The sequence below is a fragment of the Pelobates fuscus genome, chromosome 1 (genome assembly GCF_036172605.1).
Source record: "Pelobates fuscus isolate aPelFus1 chromosome 1, aPelFus1.pri, whole genome shotgun sequence".
Classification (NCBI taxonomy): domain Eukaryota; kingdom Metazoa; phylum Chordata; class Amphibia; order Anura; family Pelobatidae; genus Pelobates; species Pelobates fuscus.
In genome coordinates this window covers 216,751,458-216,773,492 of record NC_086317.1, presented here as the reverse complement: position 1 = coordinate 216,773,492, position 22,035 = coordinate 216,751,458, and the positions used below count along the sequence as shown (strand labels likewise).

The 22,035-nt window shown below is 42.9% G+C and overlaps 1 protein-coding gene across 1 annotated transcript in view; it reads right to left on the bottom strand.

Moving 5' to 3' along the window:
* TRAPPC3 (trafficking protein particle complex subunit 3) overlaps window positions 1–19,916 on the bottom strand; it is a 55,702-nt gene extending 35,786 nt beyond the window's left edge. Inside the window, exons 1-2 of the mRNA XM_063444477.1 lie at window positions 19,738–19,916; window positions 17,912–18,009 (exon numbers count right to left, since the gene is read on the bottom strand). Of these exons, the coding sequence (XP_063300547.1) occupies window positions 17,912–18,009; window positions 19,738–19,779 (140 nt within the window). The 5' untranslated portion in view covers window positions 19,780–19,916. The remainder of the gene's footprint in view (window positions 1–17,911; window positions 18,010–19,737) is intronic.
* Between the last annotated feature and the right edge of the window lie 2,119 nt (window positions 19,917–22,035).

Genomic DNA, 22,035 nt, shown 5'->3' with positions numbered 1-22,035 from the left:
TGAACTAGCTGCACCTTTTGCACTTTATCTTTATTTTTATTCAGTTTTTTCACTCTGACACTTTAAGACACAGTGAAGTGTAATGCACACTCTAGAATATGCACCTGTCACTTTAACTGCAACTTCTGTTGCCCTACAACATTCACCACATTACGATGTGACACTATATGATTATGTGACACTCGTCACTTTAACAGCAACGTTAATGTGTTGCTTTATTATATTCACCACACTACTTGGTATTTATGCACTAGTCACTTTAATGACAGCATAGAATGGTAATTGATGCTACACTATATATTTTCTTATTTTGTTATTGAGTCCAGATGACAAGTATAACTACTGCATTAGCAGCAGCTAGTTCAGTATGCTCTATCACAGGGGTGGTTGCTAAGCGCTCGGTAATGTTATGGTTACACTTTTGTGTAACCGCGTCCCCATAGCAACGACGGCATACGAGCGTCATGACGTCACATTAAGGGGCGGGGAGATCGTGGCACATGCGCACACAGCCGGGGAGGACGCCGGTAGCACACATTTACAGCACCTGGGGTGAGTCAATTAATTAATGCATTCATATATATGTGATATCTGTATTAATGTTCATATGATCCTGATGAAAGTCCACATGTTGGACTGAAACGTCGATCGGTTTTATGGATTGAATAAAAGCTAAGTTTTAAGAAACATCCGTGAGTGCAGCCACATCTTTTTGGTATATATATATCTCTTGACGGCATAGCTGCTACCAGACAAGTACTGGCACAATCCCCACATTACCGGGGTCCGCCCATCGAATTTGTAATGGAACTATTGGAAGCAGTGCTAACATGCAATTATTTTCGCTTCGAGAATAGTTGGTATCGCCAGATAGCGGGCACCTCAATGGGGGCAGCCATGGCACCCATGTATGCCAACTGTTATATGTATAAATTCGAGACGGAACATATCCTGGAACCATTCAAAACCAATATAATATTGTATGCACGCTTCATTGATGACCTGTTCCTCATAGTGAGAGGCGATCCAGAGACCGTCTCCGATATGGTAGCCACAATCAACATGGCGAGCCCCAATATCGAACTGACCATGACAGCCAGTAGAACCACCGTCGATTTCCTCGACGTGAGAGTGGGGATTGAAAATAATAGAATTACTCATACCCTGTTCACCAAACCCACGGACCGCAATACACTCTTACATGCCGATAGCTTCCACCCAAGCCATCTGAAAGCTTCCTTACCATATTCCCAGTTCCTAAGGGTCTTTAGGAACAACTCAGATCCTTTCAAAGCACAGGAACAAATTAACATCATGAGGGACAAGTTCCTTGAACGGGGCTATAGGAAAGCAATCTTGGATAAAGCTTTACTGAAATGCCAGCAGCAGGAGACAAGTTTCAACAACAAAACCCAACGTTTGGTGTTTCCGACAATTTACAACACGGCCTCCGCAGCATTGAGAAGAGCGGTCAATAAGAACTGGCGGATACTCAGCAATGATAACAGCCTTCCTAAGGAATTTGCTTCTCCGCCAATGATGAGTTATAAGAGGAACAAGAGTTTGAGAGACTTACTTGTGAAGATGGATCCTTCCCACTCCTATGACATCAAAACAACTAAGAGTAATTACGGGTGCTATCGGTGCCTGGGTTGTGTTACCTGTGGACATATGGTCCCAGGGCGTACGTTCTCGCATCCCCATACTGGCAAACAGTACACCATTAAACATCGTTTAACTTGCACCAGTGACTTTGTCATCTACAAGCTGTCATGCCCCTGCGGCCTAGTTTATATAGGCAAAACTGACTTACCGTTAAGGGAACGGATTCGAAACCACCGCTCAAATATACGGGTCGCATACCGTGATGGGGTATCAGAGTTTCCAGTCTCTAGACATTTCCTGGAACTAGGACATACGCTTCCGTCACTCAAATTAATGGCGGTTGACCATATTCCATTACCAAGGCGAGGGGGAGATCGGAAGAAAATGCTCTTACAGAGAGAAATCCACTGGATCAGAACCTTGGACACGATTGCACCAAAGGGACTCAATGAGAAATACTCTTTAGCAGTATTCTTATAATTGTTTTGACGTGTTTGGGTCTAGGGTATATTACAATGAATCCAGGATACCCCTGAATCAACTCATGAGCCCACCCTGGGGGATAGGCTATGAGCCTTCAGAGTATGGAGGAGTAAACATGGCCCTACGTGTCTGAGGGATACAGTTGCGCAGGGATCCTAGCTGTAACTAGTGTCTTTTGTTTCTTAAACAGATGTAGGTGAAGTGATCAGCGTTCACTTAGGGCTGTTTATATGTTTGATTATCACATTTCCTTTATATGAGGCGATCTGATTAGGACCTATTTGGTGTTTCTTATTTTTGGTTTACGCTAGCAAAGGATAATTAGATTCAAGCGCAGATTTCAGTAGGTGATCCGTATCACTAAACAGAATAAAACTTCTTTGTTGGATAACTAATCGCCTGGTGCGATGTTTAGTAGAGAGGGGATATATAGCATGAGATCAATTGGGGCTGTTGGTGCTTATATAATTTAATGCAGGCATATGGCTTTGCATAGGTACATACTACTCACCATCCAGTCAGCTGAAGTGACTGGCAGGATTATAATAAAAAGAAGAGTGTTGGTGTGGCCCCTATTCTTCCTTCAGTGATAGTGTTTGAAACAAGAAAGGTAGTTCATACAGTATTATCTCATAATTTGATGTTCCTTTAAGAGAGTAGCCATACCCTGCATGTTATGAGACAGGGCCTTCCAGGCAGTCCCCCAGCGGTAATATTTGTTTTTATGTGTAACAGGAATTATGCATAACATTGAGTGTTCTTCCTTTTTTAAAGTATGTTTAATGACACTGTTTTATCTTGGTATTAGGTGAATCCGACCACACTTTGCTTTACTGTGGGGCAGACCCTGCAAGCCCCGGTCCGCGCCCGCAAAGACAGGACAGCGTCTGGTTGCTATGGAGATGCTCCCAGCAGTGCTGTGCGCTGGACGGACGCGTGCGTGATACGTGTTGACGTCATCCACACGCGACCGGCATTCTCGGCGGGGCAATTGACCGGACAGCTTGTGGGGGTCTGCACCTAGCCAGGTGTGGTGAGTACACTGTTTGATTAAGGGTTTTGGTGGGGTATATATGTGGGACTTTGTCTATTGCTAACCTTGTCCTGATGAAAGTCTGATTGGTCAGACTGAAACGTTGATTTTTTAACTTGGAGCATTAAAAGTTAATTTTTATTTAAACAAAGCGAGTCCGTGGAGTGCTATCTACTTTTCCTTTATATTTTTGCCAGACAAGCACCCGGCAGTGAATATTTAACCACAGTGAGTGCAACACTACTTGTATTTTTATATATATATATATATATATATATATATATATATATATATATATATATATATATATATATATATATATATATATATATATATATATATATATTTTAGTATTATTATTATTATTTTTCCCCCAAGGATTCCCTGCACTCGGGGCTCTACGCTATTATGCCAGGTGCTGCAAGCCAAAGGTTTCAATATCCAGATAGTTAAAATATACTCACGGTCTTTCAAGAATAAAAAGTTTCTTAATTGGAAAATTATTAAAACATGTGGCTTGACGTTTCAGTCCAGGTTCGGGACTTTCTTCAGGATCAAAAGAAAGAAAGGTCTTTGATCATGAGGACTAACGTCAATCCACATGTTATAACCCCTTCCCGACCGCTGACGTATCAGGTAGGTCCGAAAAAAAACGGTCCATATTGACCCCGGACGTACCTGATACGTCAGCGGCCATTTTGAGCGCTGGAAGCTCTGGTAGTATTGCAGCAATGCTCTGCAAGTGCTGAGTGCCTCGAGGGGTCAGAGCAGGATTCCCAGGACAACTTGCACGCACCCGGCTACGAAGGGGGGAGGCCTCAGCTCTGCGCCAAGAGGAGCGGTTGGCAGTTAAGTACAGAGACAAGAAGGATGTGTACCTTCTTACCACCATCCACACTAAGAGGTCTCTGTACGTGGCAGAGATGAGAGCACAGGGAAGCCCATGTGCATCAAGGCCTATAACCGGCATACGGTTGGGTTTGATCTGGCAGATCAGCTGCTGCAGCCATACCTAATTATACGAAAGAAAAGGGCCTGGTACAAAAAGGTTGCAATCTACCTAATGCAGATTGCAACCCACAACGCTTTTTTGTTGTTCAAAAAGGCAAACCCCAGGGCGGAGTCGAGCAGCCGAGCTGAATGGCCGCACACAAACGGAGCTCTGAGCATACACACTATAAAAATTGCCTCAAAAACCCCAACATCGTGACAAATTACATCGGGGCAACCCGCAAACACGAGCAGCAAAATCATGGGAAGAAAAAACAAAAAGCTAAAGCCGGAAAAACAGCGGCAGGGCTTGGACATAGGTTATCTGCTGAGGCAGGCACACGACGCGGTAAGGCCAAAGATGGCCAACTACACTGAGACATACTCAGAATTCTCGGACGACTTATCCCCAGACGAGGAAGTAGAGACTCACCTTGTAACTTTAAAGCCTGCACCGCGGCCCGGTGACCAAGATGATTCCCCGGTGACTACCGCAGTATTAAAAAAAACTCTTGGCAGATCTCCAGAAGAGTATCCTGATGGACATTGCACTAATCCGTACCGACCTACAAGGCCTGACAGGCAGAATGGCGGTGCTAGAGACTGCATCCAGTGACCAAGCATAACAGATAGCGACGTTGCAAAGGCAGTCCAGGGCCTCCAACAGCTTCACCGCCATCGAAGACTGGAGGCGGAAAACCAACCTCAAAATTCGTGGCATCTCTGAGGAGGTCTCAACCGCGGAGCTCCCGCAGTTCCTGAGGCGCCTACTGGGCAACATACTCACCCCAAGACAAGGTACAATGGTGGGAATTGACGGGTTCTTCCGAGTGCCAAAGCCCCCCAGAGCACCTGACAACGTACCTCGAGACCTGATCCTCTGGGTGCAGAACGGCAAAGACAGGGCAGCAGTGCTGGTGGCAGTAAGGGACCACACACCATACGCGTTTGAAGATATGTCCCTCGCATTTTTTCCCAGACCTGTCAGGGAGCATGCTGACCTGGCGGAGAACACTCCGACCTTTCTCCATTCTCTTGAGACTTCGACAAATACCGTACCAATGGCGGCCAACCCACGCCTACAGATCCAGCAGGATGGAACCAAACACCTCATCCACAACCTCGCAGAAGCAAAAGCTCTTACCCGCTCTCAACCTGCCTCCAGACACTCTGACACCAACTGGGAACGGGGCAGCAGCCTTGACACTGCACTAGTGGAACCCAGAGACTGTGATACCCTTCTCACTGCGACAGAAGGCTAAAGGAGGATACGCAGCTGCTACCACCTGAGGAAGGGGCCCAAGATGGACATTCATCATTTTATTAATTCTTACTCCACCACCCAGGGTGGTAACGTTAGCCAAGTTTATGTTTCCCCCGCTTACCCAGACGACGGCCCGCATCGAGTAGACCAGATCCGCCCCCCACACACGCCCTCTGGTCCATTATACATGAAACACTCATAGCTGACTAACGCGGAGGGCGCCATTAAGATGGGTACAACCCCACCACGGAGCACACAGCAGCCGAGACCTGTAATTCAAACGTGACTGATTACTCGTACACAAGACAGTAGGGTCTAGAGCCCATTACATTACCAGTACCCAACAGTTCCCGGAGTCTGATACCCTGACGACATCCCATCACCAGCCAGCTCAGCATGTCATCTCACCTTAACGACTTTAACTAAAACCTAGAAATGTGCCGTTTCTATATATGCCATGTTATGCTTCTTATTGAATGTTCATTATCATGCCCAGTCGCACCTCATAGGTAACTAACCAATTTAAAACACTGTGTAGAACCAGCACGTTATAAGTCGAGCTCCTTGGCAAAGCATATTGTTTAAACCCTTTACTATAATCAAGAGGCATACACCCGAACAACCAGCTTGCAATACGCGGCATAATGCTACCTCTGCTAGCTGAATATTAATGTAATCTACTCATTTTGCCACTAATACCTATATGTCATACAAATGTTGTTTCTGTTATTAATCTTGTGCATACACACTAGCATCCGAGAACAACTCCAGCTAGATCTCAAAATCTAGTAATCAATAGTAAAGCACAGCAGTTTTAGAAGTTGTATCCGTTTTACATGATTCACAAATGCAGTAAAGTATCGATTCAATGTTAGCTTTTACAAAATTCTAAATGTGCCTGACTTGCAAATGTCACAACCTGTAATGCATACTGAAGTTACATATATACCTTGACACCGCTGTTGTGGCGTAGCAAGGCTGTTCTGTCAATCTTTAAGCACAATAAAAAGAGTAATAAATACAAGGTGTATTAAATAACGAATATCAAGGGCTGGCAGCTACATACATTCACAAGTGTCTAAAATTGAGTGGTAGCTCAACAGGGTATAAAAAAGTATGTGCGCTCAGAAACAAATATGTGGAAAAATATGATAGCTATATTTATTGAGATATAACTCCTATACATTAAATATACTTTAAATATACTTAAAATAAATCAAAACAAACATTAAATGAATAAAAATCACAATGTCTGCATGGACCCACTATAGTAATAGATGTACCAATGAACTCTCTATTGCAGATACACAATATAAAGTGAAGTGTAAATAATTTGAAGTGTAAATAATTTATCAATTGACTCTATATTATAGACACAAAATATGAAATAAAGTATCCAAACAGCTGCCCAAAGGATAAAACTGTGTCACAACACACAGTATTATAAACTATTAAAGATAAACAAATATGTAAAAAATACACACAATAATAAAAGTACCTGCCTCGGTGTGGGCCCCCAACCGAGGTAATCGAAGAAAAAATAAAAGAAGGGGAGAGAGGGAGTTCTATGCGGCAAGCTTCCGACCCACTTCAAAGGGGATCCATCGAGAAACGATGATGTACACCGCGGTCGGAATCTTCAAAAAAGACCGCGGTGTAGCTGTAGCAAACCACCCACAGCTACAGCTGATGAATCACTCACGAGTTGAAAACATATACCGCGGTCGGTATCTTCGCAAAAGACCGCGGTATAGTTAGATGAAATAAACACGCAAGTCCTCAATGTCCCAGGGTCAGGAGTATATGGGCACAGCAACCCTCACTCACCTCAAGGAAAGGATATGTAATAAAAGGCACATGGCAATTAAAAATAAAAAGATATATAAACAATGAATAAATAAACAATGAAAAGCAGCCGAAAAGGATCAAGTGGGACCAGCAACAAACAGCAGCCACGTCTACGCGTTTCAGCTCCAGATCATTTCGGGGATTTTGTACCGTGATACACCTGCTCCCCGCACGGTGATGGGCGAGAGCAGAGTTGGGGCTACACATTTTATTTTTAAAATTCCCCCTACTGCGGCAAAGCAGAATCCCCAAAAAAGATGCACAGTCTGTTTTAAGAGGGGGCAGAGAAAAGATACTGTATATCACTGTCCTGGTTGCCCTGGACAGCCTGGACTCTGCATTGGGGACTGCTTCAAACGATACCACAAACTGGTCCATTTTTTTTTATTTTTTTTTTAAAACATTTGCTGTTCAGTTTTTTGTGTTACATTTTTTTTTTTTTTTTTAATTCTTTATTTTTGTAGTGCACATAAAGGGTTACAAGCAGGCATGAGGTGCCCCAAAAGCAGTCCTCAGGCATTTTCTCCGCAAAACATGCGGGGCAATTGATTATCAGGCACATTTTTATATAATTATTTGCTCATGTATTCAATTGGTGAGAGTAGTTTTAAACTGTGAGTATGTTTGAACATTGTTTAAACTAGTCTTAAACATTTGTCGCTTTAAACATTTGTCGCTTTAGACATTTGTCGCTTTAGACATTTGTCGCTTTAGACATTTGTCGCTTTAGACATTTGTCGCTTTAGACATTTGTCGCTTTAGACATTTGTCGCTTTAGACATGTGTCGCTTTAGACATGTGTCGCTTTAGACATGTGTCGCTTTAGACATGTGTCGCTTTAGACATGTGTCGCTTTAAACATTTGTCGCTTTAGACATTTGTCGCTTTAGACATTTGTCGCTTTAAACGTTTGTCGCTTTAAACGTTTGTCGCTTTAAACGTTTGTCGCTTTAAACGTTTGTCGCTTTAGGCATTTGTCGTTTTAGACATTTGTCGCTTTAAACATTTGTCGCTTTAAACAATTTTTTATATATATCATGAAAGTCACAAACTATGCGGCATCGGAAGTTTTCAATAAGCTTGCTAGACTAAACGTTCAAGTGGCATCGTTAGGTACACTTAAGCTTACTGTATGGTATATCTGAATGAAAGCATGAAGCAATGCAGCATGGGAGAGATAGTGCAGGTGAATAACATACAGCAGGTGTGTTATAAAAACATGCTTCCTTATATGCTATGGAATAAATTGCTCTGTAGGTAAAAGCATGCTCAGGAAGCCAGACTGTGCTTCAACTTATATCAGGCAGGCAGACATGTGCTGTAAGTTATATCAGGCAGGCTGTAGTGTTAGTTGCAGGTGAGAGTCCCAGTTTACATACATGTGAGGCTGATGTATCAGTCTTCTGGCCTTCCTGCTCCTCGTGGCAGCGGACTAGTGCCCGGGTTATATGGTATGTTCAACCTATGCCCTGCTTAGCGAGGTGTAAGAAGACTCAGTGCTTGGGTGAGGCTGGCTGTTCGTTACACTGTGTGATTGTCGCTTTCGGGCGCCGCCATTTGCTTTTCCTTGCCGGCATGAGAGGGGCTTTCCCCCGTCATTCCCCTGAAGGTCGGCAGCAGCCTTGGTGGTGAGTTTGAGGATGCCCATGGGAGTCATCTTGGTTTTAGGCTGAGTGGGGAGAGAGTGTCTCGTGTGTGCTTCCGTTCGAGTGTCCCGTTTTGTTTCATGCACGGAGTTTCCTGGCGGGAGTTAGTGCCATGCGGCGCTCCGGCTCCTCAGTGTTGCCGTTGCTCTCTCCTCATGTGAGTTGAGTGGGCCGCTGGACTTCGGCTCCGATGGCCCCGGTGAGTGTTTCTCCGCTTCACTTTGATACAGGGTTGGGAGGTAGGAGTCGCGTCGTGATCGCGGGGGGGTAGCAGGTCTCACCTCTGCCTCCTGCGCACATGGCGCCCGCCATTTTGGTTACACCGTTTGGGTCCCCCCTGCCCCATTTGGACTGTCACGATTCAGGCCTCAGGGTGAGGACCGGGATCACCCCCCTGGCCCACAGGGGGGGGAGCAAGGCCGGATCCGCTCGGGCTTGTGCCCCGGGTTGGGGTCTGTGGTGCAGGATAGCAGGGCGGCGGCCGTCCGCCCCACTCACCGCAGGTAAAGGCCTCAGCGTTTGCCACTAGAGTCTCTCCCCCAGGGGACTGCAGCTCATCGAGCCAGCCTCTCCCTGGATCCAGCAGTCCCCTTGCTCCGGGCACCTTCGTTGTCGGTCTGGTTTAGGTGAAAAAAGGCTTATTTTCGTAGGTTTTTGCAGGTTTTTGCAGGAGCTGCTCCAGCCTGCGACCGGCCAGCTCGGCGGTCCGGCCCCGCCCCCTTTGTGTTACATTTACCCTATGCATGGGGGGCATAGGTGTACTAAGGAGAACTACCCAAACGTTTGACAGATACTGGTGGTAGTGCATAGGGTAAATGTAACAAAAAAAAACAACTGAACAGCAAATGTTTAAAAAAAAAAAAAAAAAAAAATGGACCAGTTTGTGGTATCGTTTGAAGCAGTCCATAGAAAGTGCATACAAAGTGTTAAAATGCCACCATGTGAAATGCCCTAGGGTGTCTACTTTTCAAAAACATATGGTTTGCCAAGGGTAAATTACATTGGCCGGCTTCAAAAATGTCCCAAATGGGACAGGGGTGCATAATGGCCAACACTGGGTTTTTTTCTTCCATTTTTCACCTTTTTGTTTTCTAGTTAATTATATGATATGATGGAAATAATGGTATGTTTAGAAAGACCATTTAATGGCGACAAAAACGGTATACAATGTGTGTGGGTACAGTATATGAGTAAGAGGAAAATTACAGTAAAACACAACCACCGCCGAAATGTAAAAAGAGCCTTGGTCCTTAAAAGACCACTATAGTGCCAGGAAAACAAACTCATTAATAGGTCCCCCACACCCTCAGGGTCCCCCTACCGCCAGGCTCTAGGGGGAGGAAGGGGTTAAACACTTACCTTTCTCCAGCGCCAGGCTCCCTCGGCGCTGGGGACTCTCCTCCTCCTTCCGACATCATCGGCTGAATGCGCATGCGTGGCAAGAGACGTGCGCGCAGTCAGTCCATAGGAAAGCATTCACGGCACCGCTCTGACTGGCCGGAGATCGTGAGATACAGCACAGCCTGCAGCTCACATCCGGCACAGCTGCAAACTGTGCAGGTTCTCTCCCCGGGCAGACGGGGTCCCCGAGACCTCCCCTTCGCCGCCACTCGGATGGTGAATCCCGGGATCCTAGGTAATGGCTGCTTAGTGAATGGCAGCCGCACTAAGGGAGTTACAGGGAATGGTTTTCCTCTCCTGTGGGATTCCCTGTGACAGGTAGCGGCCGGGGGTCCTCCCTGCACTGCCCAACACACATGGGTAGGCCACGGCCAGGCCTGGAAACAGCACAGGAACTTCCCCACCCGGGATCTGTGACATGGGGGGCTGTCAGTGGGGGCAGAGGTGGGTTGGGGGCTGTCATTCAGGCAGTGCTTGGTGGCTGACAGTGAGGTAGTGCCGGGTTGGGGGCATTGATTTTTATGTATACCATTATAAATTGAAAAAAACAAAGGTTATGGTGAGAGAGAGAAAAAATAAATTGTGATTGAAAACCCCTTCCACCTGAAGTCTGTGGATAGTTAATACAATGTTAAACAAAAAGCGGCACACCAATCAATCCATAAGATTTGCTTTTCCGACAGAAATCACACATTTGCAGTGATGATCTGGCTTTGCATCATTTCCCAAGTTGTGTTTCAAAGCTGTAATATACAGCAAACACAAACTCAAAGGAATCCATGTTTAAAATGGAATGAGGCAAAATTGTGATTCTTTGTAAAACTAATTTGCATATGCCCACCCAGAATCCTTTGCGGTAGTAACATCACGGTAAATTTGCGATTTCTGTGGGAAAAGCAAGTTTTATGGCTTAACTTGTGTGCAGATTTTTGTTTAAAGGAACACTATAGTCACCTAAATTACTTTAGCTAAATAAAGCAGTTTTAGTGTATAGATCATTCCCCTGCAATATGACTGCTCAATTCACTGTCATTTAGGAGTTAAATCACTGTGTTTCTGTTTATGCTGCCCTAGCCACATCTCCCCTGGCTATGATTGACAGAGCCTGCATGAAAAAAAACCTGGTTTCACTTTCAAACAGATGTAATTTACCTTAAATAATTGTATCTCAATCTCTAAATTGAACTTTAATCACATACAGGAGGCTCTTGCAGGGTCTAGCAAGCTATTAACATAGTAGGGGATAAGAAAATCTTAATAAAACAGAACGTGCAATAAAGAAAGCCTAAATATGGCTCTCTTTACAGGAAGTGTTTATGGAAGGCTGTGCAAGTCACATGCAGGGAGGTGTGATTAGGGTTCATAAACAAAAGGAATTACTCCTAAATGGCAGAGGATTGGGCAGTGAGGCTGCAGGGGCATGTTCTATACACCAAAACTGCTTCATTAACCCCTTAAGGACACATGACGTGCCTGACATGTCATGATTCCATTTTATTCCAGAAGTTTGGTCCTTAAGGGGTTAAGCTAGAGTTGTTCAGGTGACTATAGTGTCCCTTTAACATTGTATTAACTATTATGAATTAAAATATATTCGTTTTTTTTTTTTTTTTTAAATGCACATTTATATTTAAGAGTGTTTTTAAAATGTTTATAATATTCTATGCACATATTCTTGTTATAGGGTTCTGTCCCTTTATCTATATATTTTTTAATTTTAGTTCTGTTTTTCGATAACACATATCTAATTTATAGGGCTCTGTCCCTTCATTTCTTTTTACGAAGGCTCAATAATCGCTAAAATATATCACCAACAACTATCTGCATTACACTTGCCCAACGTAGCCCTTACTTAAAATGGCCACCCCCCTATCATTAAAAGGGACACTATAGTCACCAGAACAACTACAGCTTTTTGAATTTGTTCTGGTGAGTAAAATCATTACCTTCAGGCATTTTGCTGTAAACACCGTCTTTTCAGACAAAATGCAGTGTTTACATTACAGCCTAGTGATAACTTCAATGGCCACTCCTCAGATGGCTGTTAGAGATCCTTCCTGGGTCATGGCTGCCTAAAATGCATCAAACATGCAGACACTAAACTTTCCTCATAGAGATTCACTGATCTATATGAGGAGATGCTGATTGTCCAGTGTTATGTTTGAATTGTGCTGGCTCTGCCCCTGATCTGCCTCCTTGTCAGTCTCAGCCAATCCTATGGGGAAGCATTGTGATTGGATCAGGCTACCACTTCTGATGATGTCAGCAGACTGCTTGTTTTTCCTGAGTCTAACAGCATGAAGAGTTACAGCTTCAGTATTAAATACAGTAAGATTTTGCTATATTTATGGAGGCATGAGGGGCCCAGGGTGGAATACATGTTTGTCAGGAATACATGTTTGTGTTCCTGACCCTATAGTGACCCTTTAAGCCCTGGGACTTGGACGTCACACAACCATCCGTGGGAACTACAATTTCCACAACCCCTTGCAAATCGCGGCTATCGTGACTTCTTCCCAGCAATAGATTATACAATTCTCATAAAGACTAGCTCATTACACAGCTTAGTCATTTCCGGCCGTCGCGATTTCGCGACTAACCGTTCATATACTTATTCTCCATAATTTCACAAGTCTAAGAAAATCATATTTTATAAATTTACTGCCCAAAGGTTTACATTTTTTATAATTTTTTATTTTTGTTGTGCAAAAGTTTGACAGACAAGCTTGTTATGCCACAACAGCAAATACAGACATTTCAAGAAGCATAATACTGTGGCATGTAATAGTACTGCACATTTTTAAAGTAATATACAGACTGATACAAGTAATGTCAGATAATGAAAGGGCAATAGGATTGATTGAGACATACTATATGGGTTGACATTAACGCAGTCAAATAAAATAAATCAAAATAGGGTAACACGCTAAACTGTAGTTAATTCCTTAGCTGAGTAGCCGCTAAGTACTATTTTCATGTAGGCACCTGGGAAACGGACAGATTGTAAGATAATGGTTGAACTAGCATACCATCACAGCCGGGATACATCTGCAGCAGTAGGAGGAGTGTCGGCTAGATAGGCTGGTATGGCTTGGAAATATGCCTCCCGGGGAAGGATCCGACATGGAACCAATCTAGCTATATCATTACAGCAGGCATACGATAAACGGTTGTCATGAAGTAACAGGCTACATGGCTTCATACATAGCGATCAATTGGAGCATGGCATTGCAAAGTTGGAGCATAGTTTTATAGTTAGTATAATGAACATGTTTAGGCTATTATATCATGTTAACTGGAAGAGGCAAAACGGTCTAACATAAGAAAAATACTAAACATGGTATTAGATGGTTATGTGCTTTAAGTAGTATGCAAGATTAACTTTAAAGGCATGAAAGTAAAAGTTTTCAAAATAAATAAAACAAAAAATAATTAAAATAAAAAAATAAATTCCCATTGGAGCTAGAAACAGTGTTGCACCACTGTGCTACCTTACGTATTGATTGAAAAGGTGTAAATCAAAATAATAACATGAGCTGTTTGCATATTAAGTAATGCCCGCAAGATGGTGACCACATGAGATCATACAGAGGGATTATTGTCTTTCACAGTTAAAATAAACTTTGCATGAAATCCTGTGCATGGATCTGCTTAGCCGATGCCCATTAATGGCTGGCTGCTAACACTGGAAAACATGAGTCTACCTTGTGGTATGTGACGTCGCCACCAGCCACAAATGCCTGTGTGCTCCTGCATCCCGCCAACAGGCAGGCAGCAGAGTTCCTTAAATTGCCCCAGGCCTCTGGGCCTTCCCAGTGCTCATGTTAGTTGTTGCCAGGAGTGTACCATCTGACGGGGCGGCTTGTGAGCATAGATTTGCCCTCCTCTAGAGCGCCGCACAGGGAAGTAGCAGTGAGATGGTAAGGTAGGTTTTCGGTGTTGTTGAGCTGCAACACGCTCTGATACCTAGAGATTCTGCCAATGGGGCCGACGGCAAGGTAGACGCGCTGCCATATGGGGCCATGACCCAGTGTCGGATCGATGAACTGCCGCTTCAGCCTTAACCTCTGGTGTAGCAGGTAAGTTACGGAGGGTAGGTCTGTGTTCCAAGCGCCTCCAGAATTCTTGGCATATACGAGTGAACTGTGTCTCAAAGCGCTCTTTCCAGGTCTGGTTCTGTGGACCCTCTCGAGACTGCAGAGATTTTGGCTTGGCGGCCATCTTGGGATCAGCATGCGTACTTTGTTCCGGCAGGAGACTTTCGTGCGGCAGGTATGTGAAATTCCCTAATGGGAACTGGGATAACCCCCACCAGTCCAAGGGGTGAGGGGGGATGCAGGGCATCAGGAGAGTTCCTGCTCAGAGCGGACCCCATGTCAGGAGACCGGCCGTCTCTCCCGGTCATTAGGCCTCCTTCCCCTCTAGGCCGCATATGTGGAGTGTGGGAGATCTTGACAGAAAATCACAGAACAGGTATCCACAAGCTCTCACTCGATTCAGCAATAAGCCACCTTTTGTGCAGAGCTGCAAAAATCATGATTATGGTCAATAATAGCTTAAATTAAGCTCAGTTGTGCCAGAGCTCTCTGTAAGCACGTCTGGTTAGCTCGGCTATCAGGCCTCTTATTACTACTTGTACTTACATATAGAGAGAGCACTATGGGCCTTTTCCTTTTCTTTTATTGTATATGACCTACACTGCAACTATCATCAAAAGGGACATCCTACAAGTGGGGAGTTTAAATACCACTGCTGTTTTACCTGGAGCTGGTTTTAGCTCTCTAATATGCGATTTGGCACTTCTTAACCTCAGTGTTGTCTGTAGCAGAATTTACCTACAATATTGCATTATTGGTTCCCTCTGTTTTTTGCTCTCCTTCATATGCTGTTGACGATTTGAGCTACATCAAAGACATCACATGAACATTTGTAGACAATTGTGAATTCATAACTTTTTGTCATAATAGCTATTTGTTTTATTTGGCGCACCTTGTATTTCTTGTTCTGTTTCAAGAGGTAGATATAACCATGCAACATGTACATAGAGTTTGTAAAAGAAACTGTTATGTTTTTCATTGCAGGATTAAAAGCACAGGGTCGCTGCACTCTTAAGACCAATGCACACTTACTAAAACATACAATGAAGAGCTAGCTTACCATTTTGGCTCCTTCTACACCCCTAACAAGGAGTATCAGCTGCATTCTGGGTTAGCAGTCCGACATACACATTCCAAAGTCAGAGTATAAGTTCTAACAAAGTTGTAATGCTGGTTAGTGGACTTCAGTAATCAACTTGTTTTGCCTGTCTGGATTTTCTCAAGGTAAAGGCCAACGTCTGTCACTGGTTTAAATAGCCCTGTCTATACCAAACATGCCCATGCCTAATAGCTCCCCTTTATATAATTAACTAATTAAAGCCCTCATCAAAAACATAAAAATAAATAAATATTGGAAATGGAAATCTTAGAATTTAACAAGGTAACCATCACATAACAGTCATGTCGTTTTAGATTATTAAATGTTAGTTACAGGCAAAGGTGAAGAAATGTGGCAAGCGTAGGGGGAAATAAAAAGAGATGCGAGATATAGCCAAAAAGTAATTTGTACAAAGTGGAGCAGAACTATCTTTAAATTAAAAATCCAATTAATCAAACTTTTCCATTTGTAAATACTAATAATTCTTCAAAATAACTACTGGTGCTACATGAAACACAGTTAAACATCTGTGGTTTGACTGCTGTCTTGCCAAAATGATTTTTCTGTTTCTCTGGCATTTACAGACAACTTGTTGCAAAGGGAAAGCAATCTTGTGGCTACGTAATGTATTCTAGAATAATAAATAATCCACAAAAGGAGATGCCAACTTGGCAACAAAAGGAATCCTCACAAAAAAATGGCAGATAATTCTGGCAAGGAAATGCAACTATTGATATATACTGAAAGCAACAACACAAAATGAAGTCAAAAGCTCTGCTGTTCCAAGCTGTCAGAAAGAGGAAGTTTGAGGGGCAAAACTATCTATAGCTATAGAAGAGAGTTTGGGGTTAAACCCCTTGTGATTGGTTTAATTCCTAAAAGGTAAGCCAGGGAACTCCTGGCACCATTACAGCCTAATTTCCATGATATTGCTATGGTGCCTATAGTGTTCCTTTAATGTAGAAGTATCAACTTCTTGTTTAGCATATCAGTTCAGACTAAAGGGTCACAGGTGCATGACAAAGCCAGGTAAGTAGAAAAAAAAAAAAAAAAGGGATATTCAAACCAAATAACTGGGAAATAATTCATAAACTAGAGGGTGAAACCCAATTTGCTAAATCTAACCTAAAATGGTGAAGGTAAAAAAAAAATTCAATTCCGCTGTCTTAGTCTTTTGCAAACATTTAAGCCAACAAAATACCTGTAAATCTGCTACTTAGAACTATCAGTCAGTGTGCACAGCACCAGCCATGAGAGCTATATATATATATATATATATATATATATATATATATATATATATATATATATATATATATATATATAAAAAAACTCTGTAGTTACATAGAAAATAAAGCAGGACACACATGTGCAACTGAAGCAAATGGTCCCTGCACTCACACATCACTCGCAATGAGCAGTCACGTCCACTGGAAGCGGTCAGCTGACTGCTGCAGAGTTCTCAATAGCTGCAAGCAGGTATGCAGCAGTACCTGCAATGTAGCACACGTATGGCTAACAGATAAGAATCTGCTTCTCTGTTGGCCACAAGTTGAGCATTGCAGCACTACAACATACTGTACTGGTTATGTTGCTTAGAGTATCCCTTTAAACCAGAAGTCTCAAAGTCAAATTACCCAGGATGGCACTGGTTAGGATGTCTTCTCCCACTGAGGCTGCAGATCCATGCCTCAGAGGCAAGCAAGAAATGCACACATTCATGCTCCTAGACCCACACAACCCCTAAACATTCCCACACTTACAAACACAATGTACACTACCTGCTCCTTCCCAGTATATGTAGCATAGCAAATTTTTTGGCAGAAGCTACTTCACTGAAGTTTACAAAATCTTTACTATTGAGGCTGGCCATACACACTGCTTCCCTGCTGTTCATCCTCATTAAACCACTAACACTAGTGCTGGACTACATGCTTAGGTTACTGGACTCTCCTCAGAATGGATTTAAAACAAAGTTTTGCATACCATTTCTTTATCACTGTGCTGGTCTCACTGCAGCTGGCCCTGCCTCCATGGCTGAGATCAATGTTGATGATCTCAGTCAATCCAATGCATTGCCATAGGAAAGCATTGGGAGGCTATTGCGCTTCTGCTGCAAAACACCATGCTGTGACGAGCATCTCTATGTATTAGGGAGTATTAGGGACCTCCATGCAGAGCGTGCAGACGCTGAACACAAGTCCTGCACACAATGCAGCACCTCTATTGGCTGTCTGAGTGACTGCCACTAGAGGTGTTAAATGGCAGTTTTTAACACTGGTAAGCTTGCAGAGACAGGATATAGACACCAGAACCACTACATTAAGCTGTAGTGGTTCTGGTGACAATAGTGTCCCTTTAACATCCTGTGAGCCAGTGTTTTGAGATCCCAGCTCGAAACAAACAAAAGTGATTCTTACACGTTGTTAAAACCCCTAAACTTACATTTTCTCTAGCTGTTTGTTGACATCTTCATCATTTTCATAGTCTTTGCACAACTGAGTAACTAGAGCTCCATAAGTCAATGTGAAGAGTTCAGAATTCTAGACCAAAAAAGAAAAAAAAAAGTATTTAGTACCGTCATACAAAACCTAGGCTGGGTAGGTAATGCAATCATGCAGCAACTCTGTTTAAAAGAAATATCACAAATGTAAATATTAAAAACTTATCATGCAGGAAATCAAACAATGACCGTTAAAAATGCAAAAAACGTTTGTTGGTTTCATCTTAAACCAAGTGTGGAAGTTATTTTGTAAATGATGATTCAATATACAGGAATTATGGGTATTGAAGTGTTTTGTTTTTTGGGTGTATTCTTGCACTATTCAATTACTCAAAAACACAGGGAACTAGGCTAAGATATTCATAAACACATTTTCTAAATTGAAACAACTGTGTACATATACAGTTTAGAAAAGTGTTTTTTTTTTTTAACATTCGGGAAATTGTGTAAGACTTTAAATATTGCTTATATTATGTAATACAATGCATGCGCATGCTTACCTATTGGTTTAACAGCACATCATAAACTTGTCATGCATAAGTTACTACTAACAAAATGTAGGTTACAAATAGTGTGATAAAGCATACAAAGACACGTACCATGAGATGCAAAGATGCAGTAGGTGAAATGAATGGCAAATACCAATACTACAGAATAAGTGCAGAAGGCAAATGGAGAGAAAGGAAAAACAGAGTTAGGTGACTACAGTCCATGACACTGCCAAAAAGCTGGAAACCAGAGGGGTGCAGCATTCACATAAAAGCAATGCGAGAGGGAAGATGCTAAAAGCACATAGTTACCTGTACATGGCAAGTACACAAGCAAATTGTTGCCATGTACTCTTAACATACTAAACACACACATGGCAAATACAGTCACTTGGAAGGAGATTAAGGTATATTTCTCTTAGAGTATGCATCAGGCAGATCGCATATTATCTATAAAGATACCACGGACGTAGATTTTCTTGTATTCCAGAATCAACAAAACTGAAATATTTCTTACCACGTGTGTTTTTTTTTTTTTTTTGTGTGGTGCAGGTGGCATGAACAGTAACAGGACAAAACCTCTGGTTGTTTGACAAATGTGTGTACCAAGTCAGCCCTGCAACTTAACAGACAGGGAATCCTGCTGCTCCTGGCAAAGAATGGCATGAACCTCTCAGAGATTAAACATTTCTCCTCTAAAGTTCACAGGACAAATCAAGACCTAGCCACATTAAATGGTTTTTAATGCCACACATGTATAGAAGATCAACTCATCCCAGATAGGAAAGCAGTGGAACTAGCATTCAGTAACCACAAGGTGTGGTCATCCTTTGCACCCACTGGCAGACAGCATGTGTCTCTCAAGCCTTCGTGTAAACAAAACATATCTCACACAGGTTGCACTGAAAATGAAATATATCAAGCAGGGCACCAGTAAGGGTCAGATGTATACAAGCAGAAGGTTATAGGTGAAATCAGGACACCATGAGGGATTCTAACACTCTGAAATCAGAACACAGAGGGGCTTTCTACAGAGGCTCATAGAGCAGTGTGTGTGGTGTGTGTGTGGTCAGTTCTGGTTTTCATTTGATTAAATGCCTCACTGTCCCAGCACTCAGTGAATGGAGGGTCCAGCCATCCCAGCCCTTGCAGGACATAGGGCCTCACACTACTAGCCCTTAATGGTCAGCCATGAATGGTACAGGAAGGGGCAATGTCTCTCCCCATGGGCCTTGTACTGCCAGCTAATATTGCCTCTGGCCCCCAGTCTGTGCCCTTACCATCTTCTTGCTCTCGGTGCCTCTGTTAGCCTGGCGGGACATGGTTCCTCAGCTCACACACCTCATCCACACACAGACCCCCGAATACTCAGCCAAGCTCCGGACACTGCTTCACTGACAGCCTCGGCTTTCCCTGTGTCGCTGATCAGCTGCTGCAAGGGCTTCCGGGAAATGTAGTGTAAGAGCCGAAGCAACCAATGATCGAGCTTCTGCTTGAAACTACAATACCCTATTAGCACGCTTTGCCTTTCGGGTAATGTAGTTCAAAGAGCACTTCCGCATTTTCAGCCGTGAACAGGAAGAGAATGAACCAGAAACCACGTCTCCCATAGACAGGCAATGTCCCAGGCTTTACACAGAGATTTCCAGCATGCAGTTAGCTTGTCCTGTCAGCAGATGGCGCAAACGTCCAATGTTTGAAGTAAAATACAATTTTACCAAAATAACAATGGAAACAGTTACAGGGTTATTCACTAAACACATGATTTTGTCCGAGTGGACAAGATCCAGTGAAAATGACCGGAAGCTGACTGCATTGGCAATTCTCATATTTACTAAAGCCAAATGCGGTCAGGAATCAGTCATTCCAACCTATTCTGTAACATTGGCTTGCGGAAAATCAGTGATTTTATTAAGACACGGAGGCGATTATCATGCTGCACTCTTTCTTTATTTCCCTAAGCAGCAAATAAAAATAACATTAAATCAGTATAAAAAGAAACCAATAATTACATGAGAGGTATATGTTCATAGCACATGGTTCTTCACTGTGGGATCTTTTACTTTTATTCAGATTATTACTTTGGTTATTATAGTTATTACATTTTAATTGTAATATTTTTATATTTATAATTGTCTAAATATACTTAAATACTTCATTTAAACTTGGTTTGATTTATTTACTTCATTTGCTTCAGTGATATGCTTTATTGTATTTCCTTTTATAATTTCTTTCCCCTCTGACCTCCCTGGCTCCAAGATTACCATCAATTGGGGCTCGGGGACGTCTTGATGATCTTTATCCCCTGCACAGCGCTTTCATGCCATTTCTTTCCCTTCATTTATCTGTCTGGCCGCTGCTCTGCACCCAACTGCCTAAAATCTGAGTTGGGGTTTAATTATAGTTGCGGCTGGACAGCTCCTGCATTTTCCTATTACAATTGCTATTTTTTCATATTGTGAGTACTTTGATTCCCATTTTTTTACTGGATGGTTACTCAATCCTTTCCTTTAGGTATTATTTTACTTTATTCAGTCCCTTCGGCTTGTCTGTATATTTATGATGCAGTCTGACAGGATCTTTCTGTGCCTTCTGGGTCTACAGCAAACATGCAGATACTTTAGAAGCCTCTCCTGGTATCTCTGGATATGAGGCAGATTTTTTCTGCTGATTTTACCGATCCTACTGACATGCAGGCTTTAATTGACACTACTATGTCAAAAGCAATGACGAAGGCCCTAGTGTCAGTGATGGGGACTATGTCTGATTCACTTTCACAGACATTTGCCAGGACCCTGTTACAGGCACAGAGATCGGCTCAGCCAACTACTCAGGTGGCAGTACCTGTACTCACACCTGCTATGCTTCAGCCTGGCCGCAAGGCCTCATATAAGGCTAAACTCTCCTCCAAAACAATAGAGATGGACAGTACCATAACTGTCACAGAGGGCGCCATTAATTTATCACACCACCTCAGAGACTGGTACTTGGATACCATGGTCTTCCAAGACATCTGGAACCTATGGGGTCTGTTTGGAAATAGACTTTTACGCTTTTCGTTTGAATGCTTAACTTCACTGTTTTTTTTTTTTTTTTAGTTGGAGACCAGACCTGACAGCGCTGGCTACAAATGCTTTCTCCCAAGATTGGTATTCTTCTTGAAGGAATTACGCTTTCCGCCCTTTGCACTGACTCCCCATTGACTTTTCCATCTACGTCACCAATGCCGCACCCTGGTGATCATGGCTCCTCTATCGCCATTCAAACCATGGTTCCTGTGGAGATGGCTATCAACCTTCCACGTCTACTTCCACCTTTTGAGTGCCTTCTTCAGGGTCCGGACGGTCTGCCTCATCCCCTTGTTCTCCAAACTCTCTTGCATCTCACAGTGTGTTTGATTTCAGGGCACCTTGGTCGGTCAAGGAAGTTTTGCAATCAACTCTCTGACTTATTGAGGGCGCATGGGCACCCGACACGAGACAGGCTTATAAATCTGCTTGGATCAGATTACATAGTTGGGGCATGAAATTCAATTTGGATCCCATATTGGCTCTTTTTATGTCTGTCCTCCATTTTCT